The sequence below is a fragment of the Sturnira hondurensis genome, unplaced genomic scaffold (assembly GCF_014824575.4).
Source record: "Sturnira hondurensis isolate 20B ecotype Veracruz unplaced genomic scaffold, ASM1482457v3 Scaffold0000648, whole genome shotgun sequence".
NCBI lineage: Eukaryota > Metazoa > Chordata > Mammalia > Chiroptera > Phyllostomidae > Sturnira > Sturnira hondurensis.
Window position 1 is genome coordinate 7,464,471 of NW_028073279.1, and position 22,302 is coordinate 7,486,772.

Genomic DNA, 22,302 nt, shown 5'->3' on the forward strand with positions numbered 1-22,302 from the left:
CACCCACCACCAGCATTGTTTCAGGCTTAAGTCAGGTAGGGGGAGTAAGGCAGCCAAGAGATTAGGAGAGTTCTCAAAGACAGAATGAGGACTCAGGATGTGTCAAAACCAACCATCACCCCTTTTCTGTAGCCCCAAGGTCCTTCCCTGGGGGCTCCCCATGATCATGCCTGTCTTAGGTTGTCCCTCTCTTGAGGAATCTTACTCATCTTTGGCTAACCAACCAAGCACTGGGGGCCAGGCAGGGTGGAGTAAAAGAGGCAGAGGCAGTGCCCCTGCCAGGGAAATAAGCTTTGTCTCCTTAGTGGCTTATGGTCTGAAGGTCACTCACTCAGCCTTAGCTGTGTGGGGTTACAGCTCCTAAAACCAGACCGGGCAGTTCCCAACATGTAGGTATGGAAATCTCAGTAAAATTAAGCTAAAGATACTAAAATTTTTTTTTAAGTGATGCAACTCTCATAGCTGAGAGAGTACTAGAAAAATTCCCTTGGGAATTTCTTAAATAATGTCATTCATAAGTGATTATTAAGGAAAGGATTGGGTGGGAGATGGGAAGTAATCTTAACATTTGGGGTTAACCATGTTGTTGAATTAAAACAATTTCACAGACACAAAAATTTACAATGTTTTGCCCTAATACTGTGTTATTTCTCATCCTCCTGTTAGGACTTAATCCTGATCTTGGAAAGCATCTCATGAAACATGTATTTAGCAATTTTCCACTTTTTCACTCCAATTTTCCTTATTCTGGGTCTTTCCCATTGCCTTAACAATATGGGCAATCTCCCATTAAATAAAAACTACCACTAATTGATTGCTCAATGCTTTTATCCCATTTTGCTGCTCAGTTTCTTTATTCTACTAACTTACATGTTCATTTGATTTTTAAAATTTTCATCTGTTGAGCATGTTATCCACTTTTTCCATTAGCCAATTGATCATAATTATTTTAAATTCCTAGTCTTACAATTCCAAAACTTCTGCCATGTCTCAGTCAGGGCCTAATGCTTGCTTTGTTTCCTCAGACCGATTTTTGCCCTTTGGTTTGCCTTGTAATTTATTGTTGAAAGCTGAACATGTTTCAGGTAATATGAACTGAGGGGAGTAAGCCTTTGCTGTGAGGTTTTATGTTTATCTGGCTAGGAATTATGTTGTTTGTTTGCTATAGCTGTAGGTTTCTGAGCCTTCATTTTTTTTCTGTTGTTCTGGTTTTTATCATCTCTGTATTTTAGGTTTCCTTAGAGACTCCTTCTTAAATAGAGTCTGAGCCTTGCAGTTCTTCCCACTGCCATCCTGCCCACCCCGAGTTATTATATAGGAGCCCTGTTGATGCGGTGGTAAGATGTGGAGGGAGAGGTCGTGTTCCATAATCTTGTGAGTAGGTGTTAGTCTTTTAGCAGGCCCTAGGCTGTGACCTTCATAAGTAATTTTCAGATTTTTTAAATTAGGTATAACAAAAGGGTTAGAGGGACTTGGAGTTGGGTATTTCCCCTTCATATTGGTTAGGCTCTGATAAATTAGTTTTCCTTGGGGGCGGGCCCTTGTTAAGTAGAATTGAACATTCTGGGTATATTTCAAAATGGCTACTTCCTGTCCCTCTGCTGGAGCTATCAGAGATTTTTTTTTTCTTCTGAGCTTCATAATAAGCCTGGAGGAGCTCAGGGAGGTACAATTCACCAAAGTGTGGAGGCTTCTTTAAGGCTGGGCCTCCAGGAGTTTTTATCTGTCAAATTAGTGTATTCTCAGTCTTCAGCAATTATTAGTTGATTACCCTTTAAGAGTTGCTACAACTTGCTGGCTCTAGTGGCAGTTTCTTTTTCAAATAAATTATGATTCTCTGCTCTCTCCTGCCTCTCAAACTTTTAGGTTTGCTGTAGCCTCAGTTATCTTTTGGATCTACGGTGTGTTCAGTTTGCTCAGCCTTTTCTTGTTGTAAATGTAGGGCCGGTGATTTTCATGGTCTTTACATGTTAGACCAAACACCAGAAGCATATCTGTTCACTTTTTAAATCTTGCAATTTGTTGTCTCCATTGCTGTACAGAAACTACTCAAAGGTCAATAATGAATAACCTAAAGGTTTCAAAAACCACCAAATTAATGAGCTTTCTTGTCTGCCTCTCTGCAGCATTTGAAAATTTCCCTCTTTAACCCCAACATTACTGGCTTAATTATTGTCTTTTTCTTTTTATCTCCATTTTCTCTCCTCGGCCCTTTTAGCTTCGCTTTTTATCTTTAGGAGGGGCTTATCTTTTTATCTTTTTATTTTGGGGGCTCAATTCATTTATTATCATCTCCAAATCAGAATCTCCAGCTCTCACTTTTCCTTGAAATTCACTTTACTACTTTATTTTCAACTGCTACCAGCCAGCTCCGCCAGGATATCACTGATGCTAAATTGAGCATATCTATAATTTAACTTATTGTGCTTTAGAAGTAAAGGCTAATTTAAACATCACCCTAACACTATGAAGTATATACCATTATTAACGTTAATTTACATATAAGAAAAAACAGATTAAGAAACTTGCTCAAGAACACATAGTCTATGAGTTAATAGAGTGAGCATTTAAATTGACCTCTTTGAGCTTAGTCTTTCTCACTTGTAAAACATGGCTATTGAATATCTCACACGTTATTATAAGAATTGAATTAGAAAAATATAGGTGGATATTATTTGAAATTTAAATTTTAAGTGGTATTGTTATTATCAGTTACCAAGTCCTGTGAATTCTACATCTGTTGTTGTAGGGGTTTCTGGGATGTTTTAATTAGGCACGAAAAGACACATAGGATAAAGAAATGATTATCATGAAGGAAGAATTTTTTTTAATCCCTAGAAACAAGAGGCATTGCATGCCACACCACATAGGGGACCCCAGGGGGAAGCACCAGGGCCAGTCAAGAGACTGAACAAGCAAGGGAAAATCATGGGTAAGAAACTATTGTGGTTTCTGTAGGGAGGAACAGGCAAAGCAGAATAAGCAGGTTTAAGACTGGGCATAGTGACTATCCCTATTCTCTGGTTCCTGTGCCTGGGGTGATTAGGGCCGATGGGCAGTGCCCAGAGAGTGATAGCTCTGTGTGTGTGTCTGATAAAGGAGGTGGTTGAGGGTATGGGCTCTGGATGGTTGGTTTGCATATAAAAACGTGTGCTGTGGGTGAGTCCCTTACTGTGCATAGGAATTGATTAGCCTTAGGAGGGGCAGGCCTTCCGGGGTCAGCACATTTCTAGATGTCAAAGAATCAAAATACAGAAAATAAACAGACATACTTAATAAATGCTACATCTTGCATTTTTTTTTCTTCATTCACCACCCCGGGTTAAGCCTTGATTGTTTCTCATCTAGACTCTTCCCATAGCGTCTTAACTAATGGTCTTCTTGCTTCTAGTAGGTTCTCTATACAGCTAAATTTTTCTGAAGCATAGTATTGATCACTTTTCTGCTCAGAAACCTTCAAAAAGGCACTCTCTTGCTTGTGTAATAAATTTCAAAGATGTAGCCTGGCTCTCTCATTTGTTTCAAAACTTAACTTTGTTTTCTTCTGTGTATCTAATTGAATTATTTAGGATTCCCTGTGTATCCCACATGCTTTTCCACCATTATTGTTCACAATGAACTTTGCCCAGGGGGCATTTCCTGTCCTGCTCCAATAGCCTTGTCCTCCCTTACCTCCATCTGCACCAGGCACACACATAACATCCATGCCCTGTATACTTCTTTTGAATTTAGTCTCATTCAAAGCCTAATTCAGATAACACTTTTCATGATTGTGATGCTTCTCTCACCTAAAGTAATGTGTATCACAACTCATCTTCTGTGTACCTCTTCTGAGGAAAATAGGATTTTGTACTTGCATTATAATGATATACATGCTTTGTCCCTTTTGTTAGATTGTAAATGCTGTAGGGCCCATACCTGATTCATATTCTGTCTCTGTCAGCGTGCAGCACAGAGCCTGTGTACTGTGTTTTGAATGAATAGAAGAAACTGATTGGGTTTAGATTGGCATTATCTTTATCCCATTAAAATGAGAAGAGACTAAATCAGAAAAAAATTTAAACTTAAAAAAAAAAAGCTGCTCCTACTTTTCCTATAGCAGTTATTTATTTCATAAGTGAGGTTTATGTATATATAGGGTGCTTTAATGTCATTTGCTTTTCTTCATGAAAATGATCACCAGGTATGCATTCTGCAGATACCAGTTGAATGCCTTATATTTTTCAGTTATACCCTAGATACTGAAGACGTAGGAGTGAACAAAAAAATTAGGTTCCTGTTTTAGGAAATTCAAGAATGTTGAACCACGTGACCTCTTGTATCATGACTCTGTTATTAAGGCAAAATGATTTTCAAAGTGGTTATCCCCTCCTGAAATAATCTTTTTATTGCCTACTAATTTGTGGCTATTGAAAACACCTGTTTTCTAACATAGCTAGACCTGTACCATAAATTTCTAATATAATTAGCTACAGGTACTTCTTTCAACTTTTTTTAAATAGTAATCTGTGCTTCTCTAATTTCTCAATCTAGTAGGCAGAACGCTAATTGCTGGGGCTATAAATGGTGATAAACATGATAAACATGGTTCCTTCCCATAAGACTTCTAGTTGGAGACTTCGGGGTGTTCACTGATAATGTTCCCCCGTAAGATGCTAGTAACTACCTAATTGTAATTTGTTTAAGTTCCCATAGGAAATAAAAGAGGAAGGACTGCTTTATGCGTAAATGTGAAATATTTTCATTATGTATCTATTCAGTTTAAGATGTCCCAGTAGGCTGATAAACATTTGAATATGAAGGCTGAGAGAATGTTTTGAGTTGAATGTAATGATTTGGGTGTTACTCATTCATTCAACAAATATTTATTAAGCAGCTACTGTGTTGGGTACTATTGTAGGCATTAGGGATATAGCAAGGAACAAAATATCCCCAAATCACTACCATCGTGGAAATTTGATTCTAAGGATGAGAGGGGTAGAGACAGTGGACAATTCATAAGATAAGTAAAAGGTACACAAGTAAGAAATGCTAAATGCTACCTGTGTGAGAGAGATACAATCAGTAGAAAGTACTAAGGTAGAAAGATAAAGCATGGGAATATGAATATTTGAGAGGAGTATTTGACATTTTAGATAGAGGAGCCAGAGACGGTCACACAGATAGTTTTAAGTAAAGACCTGAAGAAAGTGAGGGAGCTAAGCATTTACATGTATGGGGAAGATAATTTCAGGCAAAGAGAATAACAAATGCAAAGGCTCTGATGCCAATGTGACTGGAGCAAAGTAAAGAAGAGAGAAAGCATTGAACATGAAACCAGAGACCTCACTGGATGTATGTTGGACTTTTTAGATCAGAGAAAGAACTTAGGCTTTGACTCTAAATGTGATGGGAGATGAATAGAGGGTTTCGAGTGGAGTAGTGATATGATCTGACTTGTGTTTTATAGGTTCACTCCGGTTGCTATGTGGAGAGTAGACTTAGGGGATTGAGGTTAGCCTTCTATCTCAAGAAGATGAGTTAGAAGGCCACTACAGTAGTCTAAGAAGGTGGGATAGTGTTTGGGCTGAGATGGTGGCAAAAAAGTTAGTGACAAATGGTTGGACTCTGGATATATTTTGAAGTTTTTTTCATAAGAGCAAGTGGAAGAATAGCATTACCTTTAACAAAAACAGGAATACTGCAAGACAAGTATTTTTGCTGAGTGGAATGAGGGCAAGTTTGTGAGGAGCTCAATTTTGGACATTCTAATTTTTAGTCAGAAGTGTTAAGAAAATAAATGAGTATATTTGTCTAGTGGTCCAGAAAGATATATATATATATTTGGGAATCATCATATAGATGGCATTCAAATCATGGCAGTGTGGATGAATTCACCTAGGCTACTAATGTAGAAAGAAATAGTAAGAAATCCAAGGATGGAAAAATGTAGAAGGAAAACCAGGTAAGGAAAATATCCTGCCATCACAGTTAAGAAAAAAGAATGAACAGCTGGGTAAATTCTGATGATAAGTAAGAAAAGAACATTGAAAAAACCACTGGAATTAATATTGTGTAAGTGACTGGACCTTGGTAAGAATCCCTTTGGGGAAGTAAATATGGTCAGGTCAGGTTTGAAGGAGTACAATAAAGAGGGAGATTAGAAACAATAAGTGTAGACAAATTATTTTTCCCCAGGAGTTGCTGTAATTAAAGGAAAGGTGAAATGGGATGGTAGGTGGAAAGGTAGATGCAGTAAAGAGAAGTTTTTTTAAGGTAGGAGAAATAATAGTGTGTTTACATGCTGAAAGGAATAATCCAGTAGAGAGAGAAAAGCTTGTGGTAGCTAGTTTTTGAGAGAGAATTACTAGAACAATGTCATTTTAAAGGCCAAAAAGAGTGGAATCTAGTGCAATTGTAGAAGATTGACCTAAGCTACAGTCATAGATTACTCTTCCAGCATAACATGGAGAGGAATACAGATTATAGGCATAGATACAGGTAGGTGCCTAGATGTGACAATGGGAGTATTTGGAGATTACCTGGCTGCTTCAGTTTTCTCATTTAATCAGCTAAAAGTAAAGATGGGAGAGGAGATGTTGATCTTCAAGGAGAGAGTGAAATAGTGGCCTTAGAAGGTACAGTTAGAAAATTAACCAAGAAAATGCAGTGTGATTGCTGGTAAATTAGGGTCCCACTTTAAGTTAATAAACTGTAATTTAAAGTGAGATCTAGCCCTGGTTGGTGTAGCTCAGTGGATTGAGCACGGGCCTGTGAAGCAAAGGGTCCCCGGTTTGATTCCCAGTCAGGACACATGCCTGGGTTGCAGGCCAGGTCCCCAGTAGGGGACACATAGAAGGCAACCACACATTGATGTTTCTCTCCCACTTTCTCCTTCCCTTCCCCTCTCTCTAAAAAATAAATAAATAAAATATTTAAAGTGAGATCTAACATAATGTTTGAATATTTTTCTCCAGCTTCATTTAGTTGCTCAGGATGAGTTAAATTAAAATGCAGTATATTAGTAGAAAATTTAAGGTGTAATAAGGCAAGATCAGGAGACAATCACCATTAAAAAAATAGTTTTTTACTCAGCTCCCTAGAGTAGGGGGAACCTCAATGCCACGGGAGACCATGTGGAGAAACATTGGGGTCAGCCACCAGCCAGAGGGAGAGGGGGAACTGTAGGCAAGAGTCTTGATTGTGGTTTTGGTTAGAAGAAATATGTGAGACAGGGTAAGTAGAATTAGGATTGGCTAATCTGAAGGATTTCAGTGGATTCTGGTACAGAGGGTCCTATCCTAGTTATCTGGTATCTGGCTATAGGGCGATTAGGGAAGGCGAATAATCAGAGTGTGAAAGCTCCATAAAGGAGGTAGTTAGGAATGTGGACTTTGGGTCAGTTGGTTTGTATTAGAAAATCATGCCCCTGGGGGTGGGGGGCAACAAGGGAGGCAGGAAGCCAAGGCAAGATGACTTGGGCACATCAGGTTATCCAGAACAAGGTACGTTTGGCCAGTGCATGTAGTGCAGATATTAAAGCATTGAGTTTATAGATGCTAGAAACATCTTTAATATACAGGTGCAGGCTCAAAGTAAGAAGATAATTATAATTAATAAAGTTTTGGTTTATTTGCTAGAAATTACAGTGAATTTAAAGAAGAAAAGGGGAGAGTAAGGAATGATTATAACAATTAACTATGGATTATATTAATTAACCTTAAGCTCCGGAGAGGACAGATTGCATGAGAGGAGTGCATATAGGAGTAAAATGTGGTAGAATCAAGGGTTTGAGGGTCATAATAGAATCGAAAGTTGTTCGAAGTTGGGGTTCAAGAGAGTATATCAGCTAGAAAAATAGGAGGTGGTGGTTGACCTTGCTATGACCATGGGAACAGGTAACTGACTTAGCAAGGAGGACAATATCATTTATGTGAGAAGACTTCAAGGAGCTAAAAGGCCATAGTATAAGGATTACCTTCATAGATATTGAAATACTCAAATTATACCAGGAGTAGTATTGGAGAGAGTCAGTAATTCAAGATATAAAATCTTCAGGGGATGAGAGAAGGGAAATAGTGATGATGATGGAAAATTGCTAGAAGGGAGTGGAGTATGAGTAGTCATTGAATCCATGGATTTTGTTACATTTACTCAGGGATAGTATATGTGGTGTGAAAACAGGTAACCGAGGTTTGAGCCTAAGTATATTCCTCAAAAGAAGAAACTATCCAAAAACAGAATGGGAAGACTGGATTTTTATAATGGTGGGAGGGCAAATGTCAAGGAGAAAGAAAATAAGAATTGAAGATCATGTTAAAAGAGTGATTTCCTTGATGACTTGTGTATTCCAGATTAAGTGGGAAAAAAAGAGAAACCTAAAGGTACTAGTTGGCAGAAAATGGGAGGGCAAGGTGAGTAGAGGCCCCAAGGATGCTGAAGAATAAGAGACAGTGGTATTCAGAAACCAAGTTGAGAAGTTAATGTTAAGAAGAGGGGAGAATGGTCAACTGTCAGATGCTGCAAAGAATAAACTGAAAAGAATCCCTAGGATTTCACAATTTGAAAGACGAGGTGATTTTTAATGAGAGTGGTTTCTATGCACTAGGAGAGGAGAGAATAGAACTGGATTGTAGTGAATAATGAAACAAATAAGAGGAATAAGGAAGTAACCAGTATTATTGTCTAATGTTTTAGGTTAGATATGAAAGGAAGGAGAAATATAGTAATAGATAGAGGAAGACATAGCTAAAGGAAAGACTTTTAAGTTTAGGGGATGACTGGAGCATAATTATATTCTCAAGGGAAAACAATAGGAAATAAGATGTAGGAGACAGAATTATTGATGGAACAAAGTCTCTGAGAAAGTGGTAAGAGGCAAGTTTCAAAGCTTAGATAGCAAGATAGCTTTAGATAAGAATGGCAACTCTTTCACTGAAAGAGGAAGAAGGAAATGAAAATGAGCTTATATGAGTTTGTAGAATATGCAAGAAGAATATAATGAAGGTAGAGAAATAATTTAAGGAGTTTTTACCTGACTGATCATTTTAATTTTCTTAGAGACGTTGAGGTAGTCATTTGGAGACTGAAGGGGAGAGGATAAGGTAAAATACTCGAAAAGAATATAGCATAAATGGAATTTATTCATTTACTTAAAAAATACTTATTATGTGCCCGCAGTATACTGGGCACCGTCCTGGGTACTAAGGATATATCAATGAACAAGACAAAGTTCGTGTCCCAAACATGCTTACATGATAGCAGAGGAGTAGACAACAATAAAGTGTCAGGTATTAATAAATGTACTGAATGAAATGTGAAAAACAGATTGATGTCATTTAAACATATTTTTGTCTGATCTTTTATGAATCGAAAAGTAAAACTTGTTAAAAATGTTTTCTTTAGAAATGTATTTTCTTTTTAATATCTAAAAGCAGTTCATCCTTATTTTATAAAAATCTACAGTATGATCAAAGTACTAGAATGAATGAATGATAAGATAGATTTTTTTTCTCAGTGAATTTACAGAGTAGATCCAAAATAAAATAAAAAATTTTCTCCTGGATTTAAACATTTTGATTATAAGTTCTCTTCTTATTAAAAATGATTATGTAATTGTTCAAGCACAAAAATTATATTCTTTCCCAGGTTTATACTCAGGCTTCAATCTGCCTGTGCAGCCACACTGTACCCTTTGTGTTTACTGCATGTCAGTCACTTCCTAACCATAATATATAAATTAATCTTTTTAATCCTCAAATAACCTCCTATGAATTAGATACCATTATTGTCCTCGTTAAATAGATAAGAAAACAAACCCAGAGAAATCAGTGTAGACTTTGGATATGACTGCCTGTGTTTAAATTTTAACCTTAGAAAGAATGTTTCACTCTGAATTTCTGTGATTTCACATATATAATAGAAGAGTTATGTTAAAAAATTGATGTAATGCATGTAAACATTTTAGAACTATGCCGACACATAATGAACTACATAAGTAGCTATTATTATTTCTTATTTATATGTTTGGTCATTATATGTTTAGATTGTTTCCAAGTTTCTAAAATGAATATCTGGGGTTTTTTATTATTGTTTATTTTTTCTTCAATTGTGGAGCTCTGTATTATGTGTTCTTTTCCTTGTATAGGAATGTTAGCTCACAGCCAAAGAAGTCTATTAGCTTTACTAGCACAGTGAAAGGAGCTCAAACGAGAGGGTATGCCAGCTCAAACCAAAGCAGAGTGGGTACATCAAGAGTCATGATGGTTCTCCCAGAGTCGAAAGTAGAAAAACTGAGTGTGTCCACCACAAAGATAGTCACACAGGTAATATTCTTTTTTTTTCCAATTTATTTATTTCTAGAGAGAGAGGAAGGGAGGGAGAAATAGAGGGAGAGAAACATCAATGTGTGGTTGCCTCTCACGTGCCCCCAACTGGGGACCTGGCCCACAACCCAGGCATGTGCCCTGACTGGGAATCGAACCTGCAACCCTTTGGTTTGCAGTCCAGCGCTCAATCCACTGAGCCACACCAGCCAGGGCTACAGGTAATATTCTTAGAATTTTGAGTTCATTTGGAAATGAAGCTTGAAGAACTTGATGAAATTTTAAAGGTAGAAAATATGCTGCTCTGAAATAATTGCTCTTAATACTGATATATTGATTTTATTAGTCTTTACCATATAACATACCTTACTGCATAATATTGGCAGTTGGCTCCTGTAATTCATTATTGGTAATAATATTAGAGTGGAATGGGAAAAGTCTACTCATGGTTTTAAGAACTAGTTGGTCATGATATTAATTGTAACTCATTTAGTTATAATATAGACTGTAACTGTCATCTCCTCTTCTATGCAGTATAGTCCAAAACATATCATAAAATGAATTGTCATAGAGTAGATTATCTTATCTCCTTAGAGAACTTATAATTAAGAATTGACTTTTTAAAATCATTAATCAAAGTATAATATATATTTTGTTATAGAGGCCTGTGATACAGAAAAGTTTATAATATATAAATGTGAATGGAATAGGCAATGATTTTTTAGATATGACATCAAAAATACAGTCCATGAAAGATAAAATTAGTAAACTGGACTTCATCAAAATTAAAACTGGTCTTTGAAAGACACTGCTAAGAGAATAGGAAGAAAAGCCACACAATAGGAAAAGTTATTTACAAAACATATATCTGATAAAATACTTGTATCCAAAATATATAATGTTCAAAACAATATTAAGACAACCTAATTTTTTAAATGAGTAAAACATTTGAACAAACACCAAAGTACATATTCAGATGGCAAATGAGTACATCAAAGATACCAGCTTCAGTCATTAGGAAAATGCAAAGTAAAGCCATGAGATGCTGCTACATACCTACTGGAATGGCTAAAATTTAAAGACTGATCATACCTAATAGTGGCAAGTGTGTGAAGGCGCTAGAACTCTCTTATTACAAAATGAAAAGCAGTTTGGCAGTTTATTAAATGTTAAATATATAGTTACTATAGCATCCAGCCATTCACTTGTAGGAACTTACCCAAGAGAAGAGAAAGTGTAGGTTTATACAAAGACTGTATATACATGGATGTTCATAGCAGTTTTATTTATAATAGCCAAAAATGGAAACAACCATATATTGGTTTAATAAATGAATAATATTTTCAAACATATAACATATAACATCTTAATCAGCTCAGGCTGCTATAACAAATTACACAGAGTGGCTGGCTTATAAACAAAGGCATTTATTTCTCTCAGTTCTGGAGGCTGAAAGTCCAAGATTAGGGTGCCCACATGATCAGTTCTGGTGAAGACCTTTCAGGTTGCAGATCGCCAACTTCTCACTGTATCTTCATATGGCAGAAGAAGATTGAGGTAGCTCTCTTGGCCAACCTTTGCCTCTCAAAGGTTCCATCTCCCAATACCATCTCATTGGGATTAGAGTTCCAACATATAAATTTGGGGAATACACAAATATTCAGTTCATAACAATTATATATACATAATGTATACACATTTATATGCTGTATATATAAAACACATACATATTATATAGTATTAGCAATATTATGTAAAAGGGATGATCATAACTAAGTAGGGATAATGCAGGGTTGTTCCAACATTTAAAAATCATTACTACTTGCCATATTAATAAACTGAAAAAAGAGAAAAAACTGATAAAGGGAAAGCATTTTGAAAAACTTGAACATCCATTCATTTAATTTTTTTTTGATATTTCAACTAAATTGAAAGAGAAAGGATTTCCTCAGCAGCATTCTGTAAAACCTACAGCTAACATACACAGTGATGAAATATGGAAACAGAACAAGGATGCGTACTTTCACAACTTCTGTTCAACATAATAATGGGTGTTCTAATCAGAGCAATTAGGCAAGAAGAGACATGAAAGTCATTTAAAGTGGAAAGAAAGTAAAATGATCTCAGTTCACATATGACATGATTTTATGTGTAGAGAACCCTAAAGATTTCACATTAAAATAAATTCAGAAAAGGTAGGAAATAATGCAACATACCCATTGTATTTTTATACAGTGAGCAATGAACACTCTAAAAAGAAAATTAAGAAAAAGATTTCCATTTACAATAGCATCAAAAAGAATAAAATACTTAGGAATAAACTAAGGAGGAAAAAGCTTTGTACATTGATAACTATAGGAATTGCTGAAAGACATGAAAGAAAACAATAATAAATGAGAAAAAATCCATTCTGCATAGATGGGAAGATGTAATATTGTTAAGATGTCAATACTACCCGAAATGATCCATGTAGTCAATGCAATCCCTATGAAAATTTCAGTGATATTTTTTACAGAAAAAAAAACTGTCCTAAAATTCATAAGGAATACCAAGGGACTCCAACCAGCTAAAACAACCTTGAACAAAGTCGGAAATCTCATACTTCCTGATTTTAAAACATACTCCCTGATTGTAAAAGTTGCAGTAATCAACACAATATAGTACTGGCATAAAAAAAGAAATATAGTAGTCCAATGGAAGAGAATATAGGGCCTGGGAATAAACCCTCAATATATGTCAAATTATACTCAACAAGAATGCCAAGATTATGCAGTGGTTAAAGAATGGTCTTTTGCATGAACATGTTGGGGAAAGTGGATATCAACTTGAAAAGAATGAAGTAGGTTTCTTATACCATAAGCAAAAGTAACACAAAGTAAATGAAAGACCTACAGGTAAAAGCTAAGACTATTAAACACTTAGAAGAAAACATAAGGGAAAAAACCTTTTGACACTGGATTTGACAATGATTTCTTAGATATGACACCAAAAAGAAAAAAAAAATATATATATATGTATTGGACCTCATCATCAAACATTAGAAACTTGTCTAATGATTAAGGGACACAACAGCAAAGTGAAAGGCAATCCATGGGATAAGGAAAAAAATAGAAAATCATACATCTGCCAAAGAGGTAGTATACAGAATATACAAAGAACACTAACTCATAACAAACATAAACAGCCCATTTATAAATGGAAAAAGAACTTACATAGATATTTTTCTTTTATATAGCTATTTCTAAAAGAACATATATATATAAGTAGTCAACAACACATGAAAAAATGCTCAACATCAAAAATCATTAAGGGAATGCAGATAGAACCACATGAGATGCAACCTCACACTCATTAAGATGGCTACTTTAAAAGAAAACTAAACAGAAAATAATGAGTGCTAGTGAGGATACAGAGAAATTAGAACCTTTTGTGTACTGTCAGTAGCAATGTAAAATGACGTAGCTGCTATGGAAAACACTGTTGTGGTTCCTCAAACAATTAAAAATAGAATTACTATGTGATTCAACAATTTGATTTCTTGGTCAATAACCAAAAGAACTGGAAAAAAGTAGATACTTCAAGTGCTACTTGTGCAACCATGTTCATGGCAGCATTATTCACAATAGCTAAAAGGTGGAAGAAAAACAAGTTTCCATCAACAGGTAACTGAGTAAACAAAATGTGGTATATGTAATATACATAAAATGGAATCTTTTTCAGCTTTAAAAGGGAAGAAAATTCTGACACTTCTACAACATGGATGAATATTAAGAAAATAATTTCTTTAATAATAAAATACTAGGGAATAAATGGGAGCAGTAAAATTTGTGCTCGGGAAACCATAAGACATTACTGAACAAAATTAAAGAAGATCTAAATAAATAAGAAAACATTTCCAGTTCATGGATTGGAAGACCTACCATTGTGAAGATGTTGATACTCTCCAATCTGATCTGCAAACTGAACACAATCCTTATCAGAATCCTAGCTGACTACTTTGTACAAATTGACAATTCTAAAATATGCATGAAATTTCAGGGAACTCAGACTGGTCCAAACTAAAGAAGAAGAATGAAGTAGTGAGACTCACACTCCCCAATTTCACACTTTACTACAAAACAATATGAATCAAGATAGTGTGGCACTGGCACAAAGATAGGCCAATGGAACAGAACCGGGAGTCCAGAAATCAACCCATATGTCAGTATTCAACATATTTTTAATAAGGATATGAAGAGCATTCGATAGAAAAAGCATAATCTTTTCAACGAATGGAGATGGGATGACTGCCTAGACACATGCAAAAGATGAAGGTGGGCCTTTACCTCACACTGTATACGAAAATTTAATTCAACATTGAATCAGAAATCTATATGTAAAAGTTAAAAAAACAAACACAAAAAGAAACTTGTAGCCCAGACTCAGTGGTTGGGTGCCATTCTGCAAACCAAGAGATCACCAGTTAGAATTCCAGTGAAGGCACATGCCTGGGTTGTGGGCCAGGCCCCCAGTCGGGGGTGTGCCAGAGGCAACTGATCCATGTTTCTCTTCCTCTCTTTGTCCCTCCCTTCCCCTCTCTCTAAAAATAAATAAATAAATAAAATATTTTACAAAAATAAATAAAAATGCTGTTGAACAAAAGATGACAGAATATCAGTCATAATATATGACTATCTAAATTTTAAAAACAGGCAAAACTAAATTATGTTGACAAACATGGTAAATACAAAGTGCTAGCATCCAGAACTCTCATGTATTGTTGGTGGGAACCACTTGAGGAAACTTCAGCAGATTCTGTTAAAGATGAACATATATATATATAAATGACCCAGAAATTCCATTTTTAGGTACATACCCAATATAAATTCATACAGCATGTTCAGCAAAACATGTACAACAATATTCATAGTGGCACCACTTGTAATAGCCAAAAATTGAAACCTACAAAAACGTCCGTGAACAACAAAATTGATAAATAAAAGTATGACATTCACACGAGTAGAATATTGTACAATAAAAATGAACCATCTACAACTGTACTTGAAAATATGAACCTCACTAATATAATGAACAGAAGAAACCAGATACCAAGGGTGTGATTCCATTTAAATAAAGTTTAAAAACAGGCCAAAGTAATTCATGGTATCAGAATAATTTTTACCTTTGGTGGAAGATAGTGTCTCTCATGAAAAGAACTTCTGAGATGCTGATAGTTTTCTATTTCTGAATCTGAATACTGGGTACATGCGTTTGTCCAGTTGGTGGAAATTTATTAAGCCGTACATTTACATTTATACTTTATGCATATTTAACTTCAATACAATATATAAAAAGTAAATGCTACTGTTTAGGAGTGCATTCTTCATAAAACTATAAAAACAAGAAAGGCAATGATCACAAAAATTAGGTTAATGATTATCACTGAGAGGTGTGAGAAGCTGTGATCCAAAAGGGGCAAAAGCTAGGTCGGGCCTCTAGATGAGATTCAGACAGGCCAAGTCTTCTGAGATTCTGTAAATGTTCTATTTTTTTGTTGTCATTCTTAGAACACTTGCCTGATATTATTTAACTACACATATAGTTTTAATTACATTTCTGTATGCATTAAATTTCATAATCGGAAATGTAACCATAATTTAACATTTCAATTATGCTACATTTTCTCATGGCTACAGCCACCTCTGTTTTCTTGGAGTATGTAAATAAAGCCCTGTGTTTTTATCCATTATCTAGCCTTCTTTACAGTTTAAGAGAAGTCTGCTGGGGTGGGGGAGTGGAGAAATGACTGCTTGGCGCCAGCCATGAAAATCCACAGGTGTTCACAGTAAATGTACAAAGTCCTGTTTGAAGAGAGATAGCACCAAAATGAGAGGAGGAAACCCCTTCCCTTTCCTGTGTTCCCCTCTCAGGAGAAGCAGTGCATTGCATTCTCCTCCCACTGATCTTTCTGATCTGCTTTCCCTCTCCATCCTTATAAAAATCTCTGCCTGCACTGAGATATTAAGATGAATTTTCCTGAGGACATGAAGCCCCAATCTTGAATTACTAGCAATTTGAAAATAACCTTTTTCCTTTCTCACCAGCACCTGTCTCATGAATTGACCATTTGTTGTAGCAGGCAGCTGAACCTGAGTTTGGTTACAAAAAGATGAAATATTAGCCAAAAACAAGACAAGAATATGAAGTGGGGAAAAAGTAGATTTACAGTTGTGAATATGCAAAACACAGAGTTTATTCTTGTGTTATTATTTATTAGGTGCTGTATTATTTTCCATATGAACAACTGTAAACCTACTTTTACCCCATCCAGTATATAATCTGGAAATGCTTATTAATAAAAATGTTAAATGGAAAGGAAGGTTTTGGACTTCCAATCAAGATGGTGGCATAGGCAGATATGGATCACCTCTTTGCACATCAAAATTAAAACTAAAATATAGAACAACCATCACTCAGAACCATCAGAAATTTAGTTCAGTTGAAGTCTGATAACTATGGACTAGAGAAACAACATTCATGTGGACTGGTAGGAGGGGCTCACACAGAATAGGCTGGTCCCACACCAATGTGTGGTGGATAAAAATTTGGGAGGGAGATCTCAGGTCCAGGAATCCCAGCCCCATACCAGGCTCCCCAGCCCAGAGTTCCAGTGCCAGCAAGATGAATCCCCGCAACTTCTGGCTGTGAAAACCAATGGGGATTGAGTTCATGGAAGAAACTTCTGGAGTCCCAAGTAGTTCCTCTTAAATAATCTACACATGGACTCACTTAGACTCACTCCCTCTGAGCACTGGGATGACAGCTTGAAAGGCACCAGCATAATGGGAGAAACTGAAGTATCTAGCATCAAGGTAAGCAGAGGCCAATGTCCCTTTTCTAAATACCATCCCCCCCCACACACACACACGCACAACAGAGCCAACAAGCTGGTGCCACATCTGAGATTCCATCAAACTGGCTAACACTTTTTGACTCACTTTGGAGATCCCCAGAGACTCCACAGCACTCAACGTATGGGCCCATGAAAACTGCTTTTTCATATGAATGAATGGTCTTGGCTGATGTTCTACAACTTTCTAAATTCTCTTAAACAAGCAACAGCTGGCCTCAGGGAGTCCTAGGCTTGGCACTAGCAGTAGCCAACCTAGATTTACAACTTGGCTTCATCTGGGAATCTCAAAGCCCAACACAACTAGCAACCATCTCAGATTGCTTTATAGCTCAGGTAGGGTGGTCTTGGCACACAGGTGGGGGCTGACCTGGGCCCTCCCCACCTTGGAAACCTGAAGGCCAGCACATCCGGTGGACAATTACAGACCATGTTGTAGCACCACCATCCTGCCCTTGCACAGCTGATCTTCCATGGAGGATGGAGATTTGTGGTAAGTGGTCACAGCCAATCCTTGCAGCTGACTGGTTTGGGTAAATCCTTCCCTTTGATCTACCAACTGCAACCAAGGCTCAATTACAAGAGGAGGGTGTACTCAAGTATATGGTGCACCTCAAATACCCAGCTTGGGTGAGAGGGGCAGCTGGACCCCTCCTACATTACGCCACACTACCAGAACATAGAGTCAAAACTATCTGTACCTAATACATAGAAATAAATACAGGGAGGCTGCCAAAACAAGGAGACAAAGAAACACAGCCCAAATGAAAGAACAGATCAAAACTCCAGAAAAGCAGTTAAATGAAATGGAGATGAGCAATCTATCAGATGCAGAGTTCAAAACACTAGTTATAAGGATGCTTTAGGGAACTTAGGACCTAACAGCATAAAAAAATCCAGTCAGAAATGATACACTAATTGAAATAAAGAACAATTTAGAGGGAAACAACAGTAGAGTGGGTGAAGTTGAGAATCAAATCAATGATTTGGAAAATAAGAAAACAAAAAACAACCAATTAGAACAACAAGAAGAAAAGAGAATCCAAAAAAATTAGCAGCCCATGGGACCACTTTAAGCAATCCAACAGTCACTTTATAGTGGTGTCAGAAGGAGAAGAAAAGCCAGAAGAGCAAGAAATTGGAAATCTATCTGAAAAAGTAATGAAAGAAAACTTCGCTAATTTGGTGAAAGAAATACACATACAAGTCCAGGAAGCAGAGAGTCTCACAAGATGTACACAAAGAGGACCACACAAAAACACAACATAATTAAAATGCCAATGGTTAAAGACAAAGAGAGAATCTTAAAAGCAGCAAGAAAAAAGCAGTTACCTACAGGGGAGTTCCCATAAGACTTTTAGATGATTTCTCAAAAGAAACTTTGCAGTCTAGAAGGGATTGGCAGGAAACATTCAAAGTCATGAAAAGCATGTCATTACAGCTAAGATTGCTCTACCTAGCAAAGCTATCATATAGAATCAAAGAACACAAAAAGAGCTTCCCAGACAAGAAAAAAACTAAAGGAGTACATTATCACCAAACCATATTATATGAAATATTAAAGGGGCTTATTTTAAAAAAATAAGATCAAAACTATACACCATAAAATGGCAAAAAATACATATTTATCAAGAGTTGCATAAAAAAAAACCAAAGTAAGCAAACAAGAAGGACAAAGACAGAATCATGGATACTGAGAACATTTTAATGGTTGCCAGATGGGAGGGGAGAGTGGGTGAATGGGTGAAGAGGTGAGGAGATTAAGAAGTACAAATAGGCAGTCACAGAATAGCCATGGGGATATAAAGTACAGTATAGCAAATGGAGTAGCCAAAGAACTTACACACATGACTCATGGATGTGAACAATGGTGTGGGGATTACCTGAGGGAGTGAGGGATGCTCGTTGGAGGGTGATGAAGGGGAAAAAATTAGGACAACTGCAATAGCATAATCAATGAAATATAATTAAAAAAGAAAAAGGGCAAAAAAAGAATGTAAGGTTTTTGAAACACAAAGAAAAAATAAACATACAAATTAATAGCAATCTGGATAAATAATAGCAATCTGGATGAATTAATAATAGCAATTAATTAATAGCAATCTGGATGAATAGCAATCTGGATGAAAATTCATCTTTCTGAATTTTCTCAAAATTAATATATATTATTTGTATATAGGTAAAACTTAAAACTTAAAATGCATGCCTACTTAAGAAACTTTTTAAGCACAAAATCTCATTCAATTTTTCATGTTTATCCTGCCCTAGAAATGTTATATTTATTTTCTACTACTTTTATTTCTATATGCTAGGACTTACTATTTATGAACCTCACCTTGTAAACTCATTTCATTTTATATTACCATTTTCCACAGGTGTTTGATTCACGTGGAGTTGATGTTACTCCTAGAGCTCTTTACCGTCCAGATCCACATCTTGTTTCAGGAAAGCCAAATAAACTGCTGACATCACAAGAAGGATCATTTGTATCAGAATTTGTAACTTCACATAGCCTTTATCAAAATACACTAAATCCTAGTGCTTTAGGGCTGTATACAAGGTAGAGTATACTTTTCTATACTTTTAAAAATATCATATATAGTGTCTTTTAAGTTGCACAGATGTAACTTAGGTGTACGTTGTCTCCCGTCTCCCAGCTCCACTCTATCATCTCTATGCTCCTCTCATAATTAATTCAATTAGATGGAGAGATTTGCATGTCTTCAGTTCTCCTGCACGCACACTCCAATTTTTTTTTAAAGATTTTATTTATTTATCTTTAGAGGGGAAGGGAAGGACAGGAGAGAAATATCAATGTATGGTTGCCTCCCATGCATCCCCTGCTGGGAACTGGCCTGCAACCCAGGCATGTGCCCTGACTGGGAATCGAACCTCGATCGTCTGGTTCACAGGCCCGCACTCAATCCACCAAGCCACACCAGCCGGGGCTAAATATTTTTGAAAAAATATATAAATTTTTCTCTCTGTTTCCTGTAAAACCAAAAGGGTGAGCTAGTGTTACAAACCTAGAGACACATATCTTCAGTTTCTTTTATGCTGCAATTTATGTGGGAGAATGGCTTTTCCTTCTTCCGCTCTATTCTTTGATACAAACCCCTATTCTTCTAGGGTTAGACTTCTCTATTGTTCTACAATTTTCTTTTTTGTAAATGAAATGTTATGCATTTACTATGTAGATACTAATAAACTTGAAATTTTATGAATGCTTATAGTGGAGAAGTTCAGAGTCTTTGCAATAATTAAAGAATACATTCTAAAACAATGTAAAGATCGTAGGGAAATATTTGAGTGTGTAATTTTCAGTCTGACAAATTAAAAGTTCCAGATGTTAGCTAAGCATGAGATTTAGGGGGTGGAAATGCTGCTCTAGGGTATCCATGGGAGTGCTCAGCAAAACAAAGGATATTTCCGTAAACTTGACCCACCCTTTTGGAGGGAAGTTGGGACTATAAATAGAAAAGAGGAAAAAAACATTTAATATCATGGGTAATTTTAAGTTCATATATTTAAGAAATTATTATGGGAGTCTTTAATGTATTGATTTCCCCGAGTACATAGATTTTCTTTTAAATAAATCTTAAGAGAACCCTTATCAAATTGAATGAGTCAGATTTAGGATGGTATTTAGATAATGAGCAGAAAACTGGTGAAAAATTAAAGGAACCATGTTCTAGGCTGAGGTCCTGAAGACTGAGGAATCAAAAAAGAGATGAAAAGGGGAAGGCCAGAGTGATACTGAAAATGGAGGGTCTAGGAAGGGAGGCTGTATTTGGGGTTTTTACCCTAAATATATTGGGAATCCATTGAAGGACTTTAGGCATAGTTTTGACATGTCTTATCTTTAAAATATTTTTTAAATGAGTATTTACTTCCTGGCTGGTGTACTTCAGTGGATTGAGCATGGGCCTGCAAACCAGACGATCAGGGTTCGATTCCCAGTCAGGGCACATGCCTGGGTTGCAGGCCAGTTTTCCCTTCCCCTCTAAAGATAAATAAATAAAATATTTAAAAAATAAAATGAGTATTTACTTAATATTAAAAATCAACTTCATTTTGAAGGACTAATTAATTTCTATCAATTTTGCTTAATATTTTAGTATAATTTCTCCATCTGATGTTCTCATTTATATATTTAATTATCCATAAGGACTCTAAATAAACGAATAATGTTGTTATTAAAGGTCAGTTTTTGGAAGCAGTACAGTTTCTAAGTCAAGTGTATCAACTACTGAATCAATAGCAGAAGACCTAGAAGAACCATCCTATAAACGGGAAGGATTGACTAGTTTTACAGGTAATGAAAATGCAATTATTTATTTCATTATTTCTTTGGCAAATATGCTCATTATTTTTTCAGATACTTGAGATAAAAGAACTATGGTAATGATTTGCAAATGCTGGTTTATGCTGTAGCTGCATGCAAATTACTAGGAGAGTAACTGTCCATACAATTCTAAAAATTTCCAACGTGACTGTCTCACACCACCAACCTCAGGAATCGCAGACTAGGGTCCCAAGAATTCCAGCCTTGAGGCTTCCAGTCATCCTCTCCTAGGAGAGTCATCATGGACAGTGCTAACTTCTCCCAGCAAAGGGATTCTCCGTTTTGTTTTGATTCTGTAAATTTTGGGTCTTTGCATATTCCAAAGAAGCAATACTCTTCCAGGAAGCCTCCTTTCTGGCTCTTCTATGACTGGCAAAGAGCTCCACAATAGACACATTAGCCCATGTTGCACACAGAGTCCACTGTGAACCTGTCTTCCCAGCAGGCCAGTTGGTATTATTGCTTAATAAAGAATGTCCTACCTTTTAAAATCCAAAGGGAAAAAAAAACCCCATGAGGTAATGCAAAGGATTATGAAAGTGAAGGTAGAAAATCACTATTTGACAATCACAATAATAATTGAGAAAAAAACAATGCTAAAACCAGTGGGATGAAAAACCTCTCAACAATTTTTTTTAAAGTTAAAGAGTATAATTTTACAGAGGAGAAGCTTGGACTTACCTTAATTGAATGTAACTAAAGACGCACTGAGGGGAGTTTCCTGAACAAAAGGAGTCACTCCAAAGGAGTAATCTTTCTACTTC

General features: G+C 36.2%; 1 protein-coding gene across 1 annotated transcript in view; it reads left to right on the top strand.

Annotated features, from left to right (window-relative positions):
- Positions 1–22,302, top strand: part of DNAI4 (dynein axonemal intermediate chain 4) — a 72,459-nt gene that overhangs the window by 2,502 nt on the left and 47,655 nt on the right. Inside the window, exons 2-4 of the mRNA XM_037042870.1 lie at positions 10,127–10,304; positions 19,569–19,753; positions 21,396–21,508. Coding sequence (XP_036898765.1) covers positions 10,127–10,304; positions 19,569–19,753; positions 21,396–21,508 — 476 coding nt within the window. The remainder of the gene's footprint in view (positions 1–10,126; positions 10,305–19,568; positions 19,754–21,395; positions 21,509–22,302) is intronic.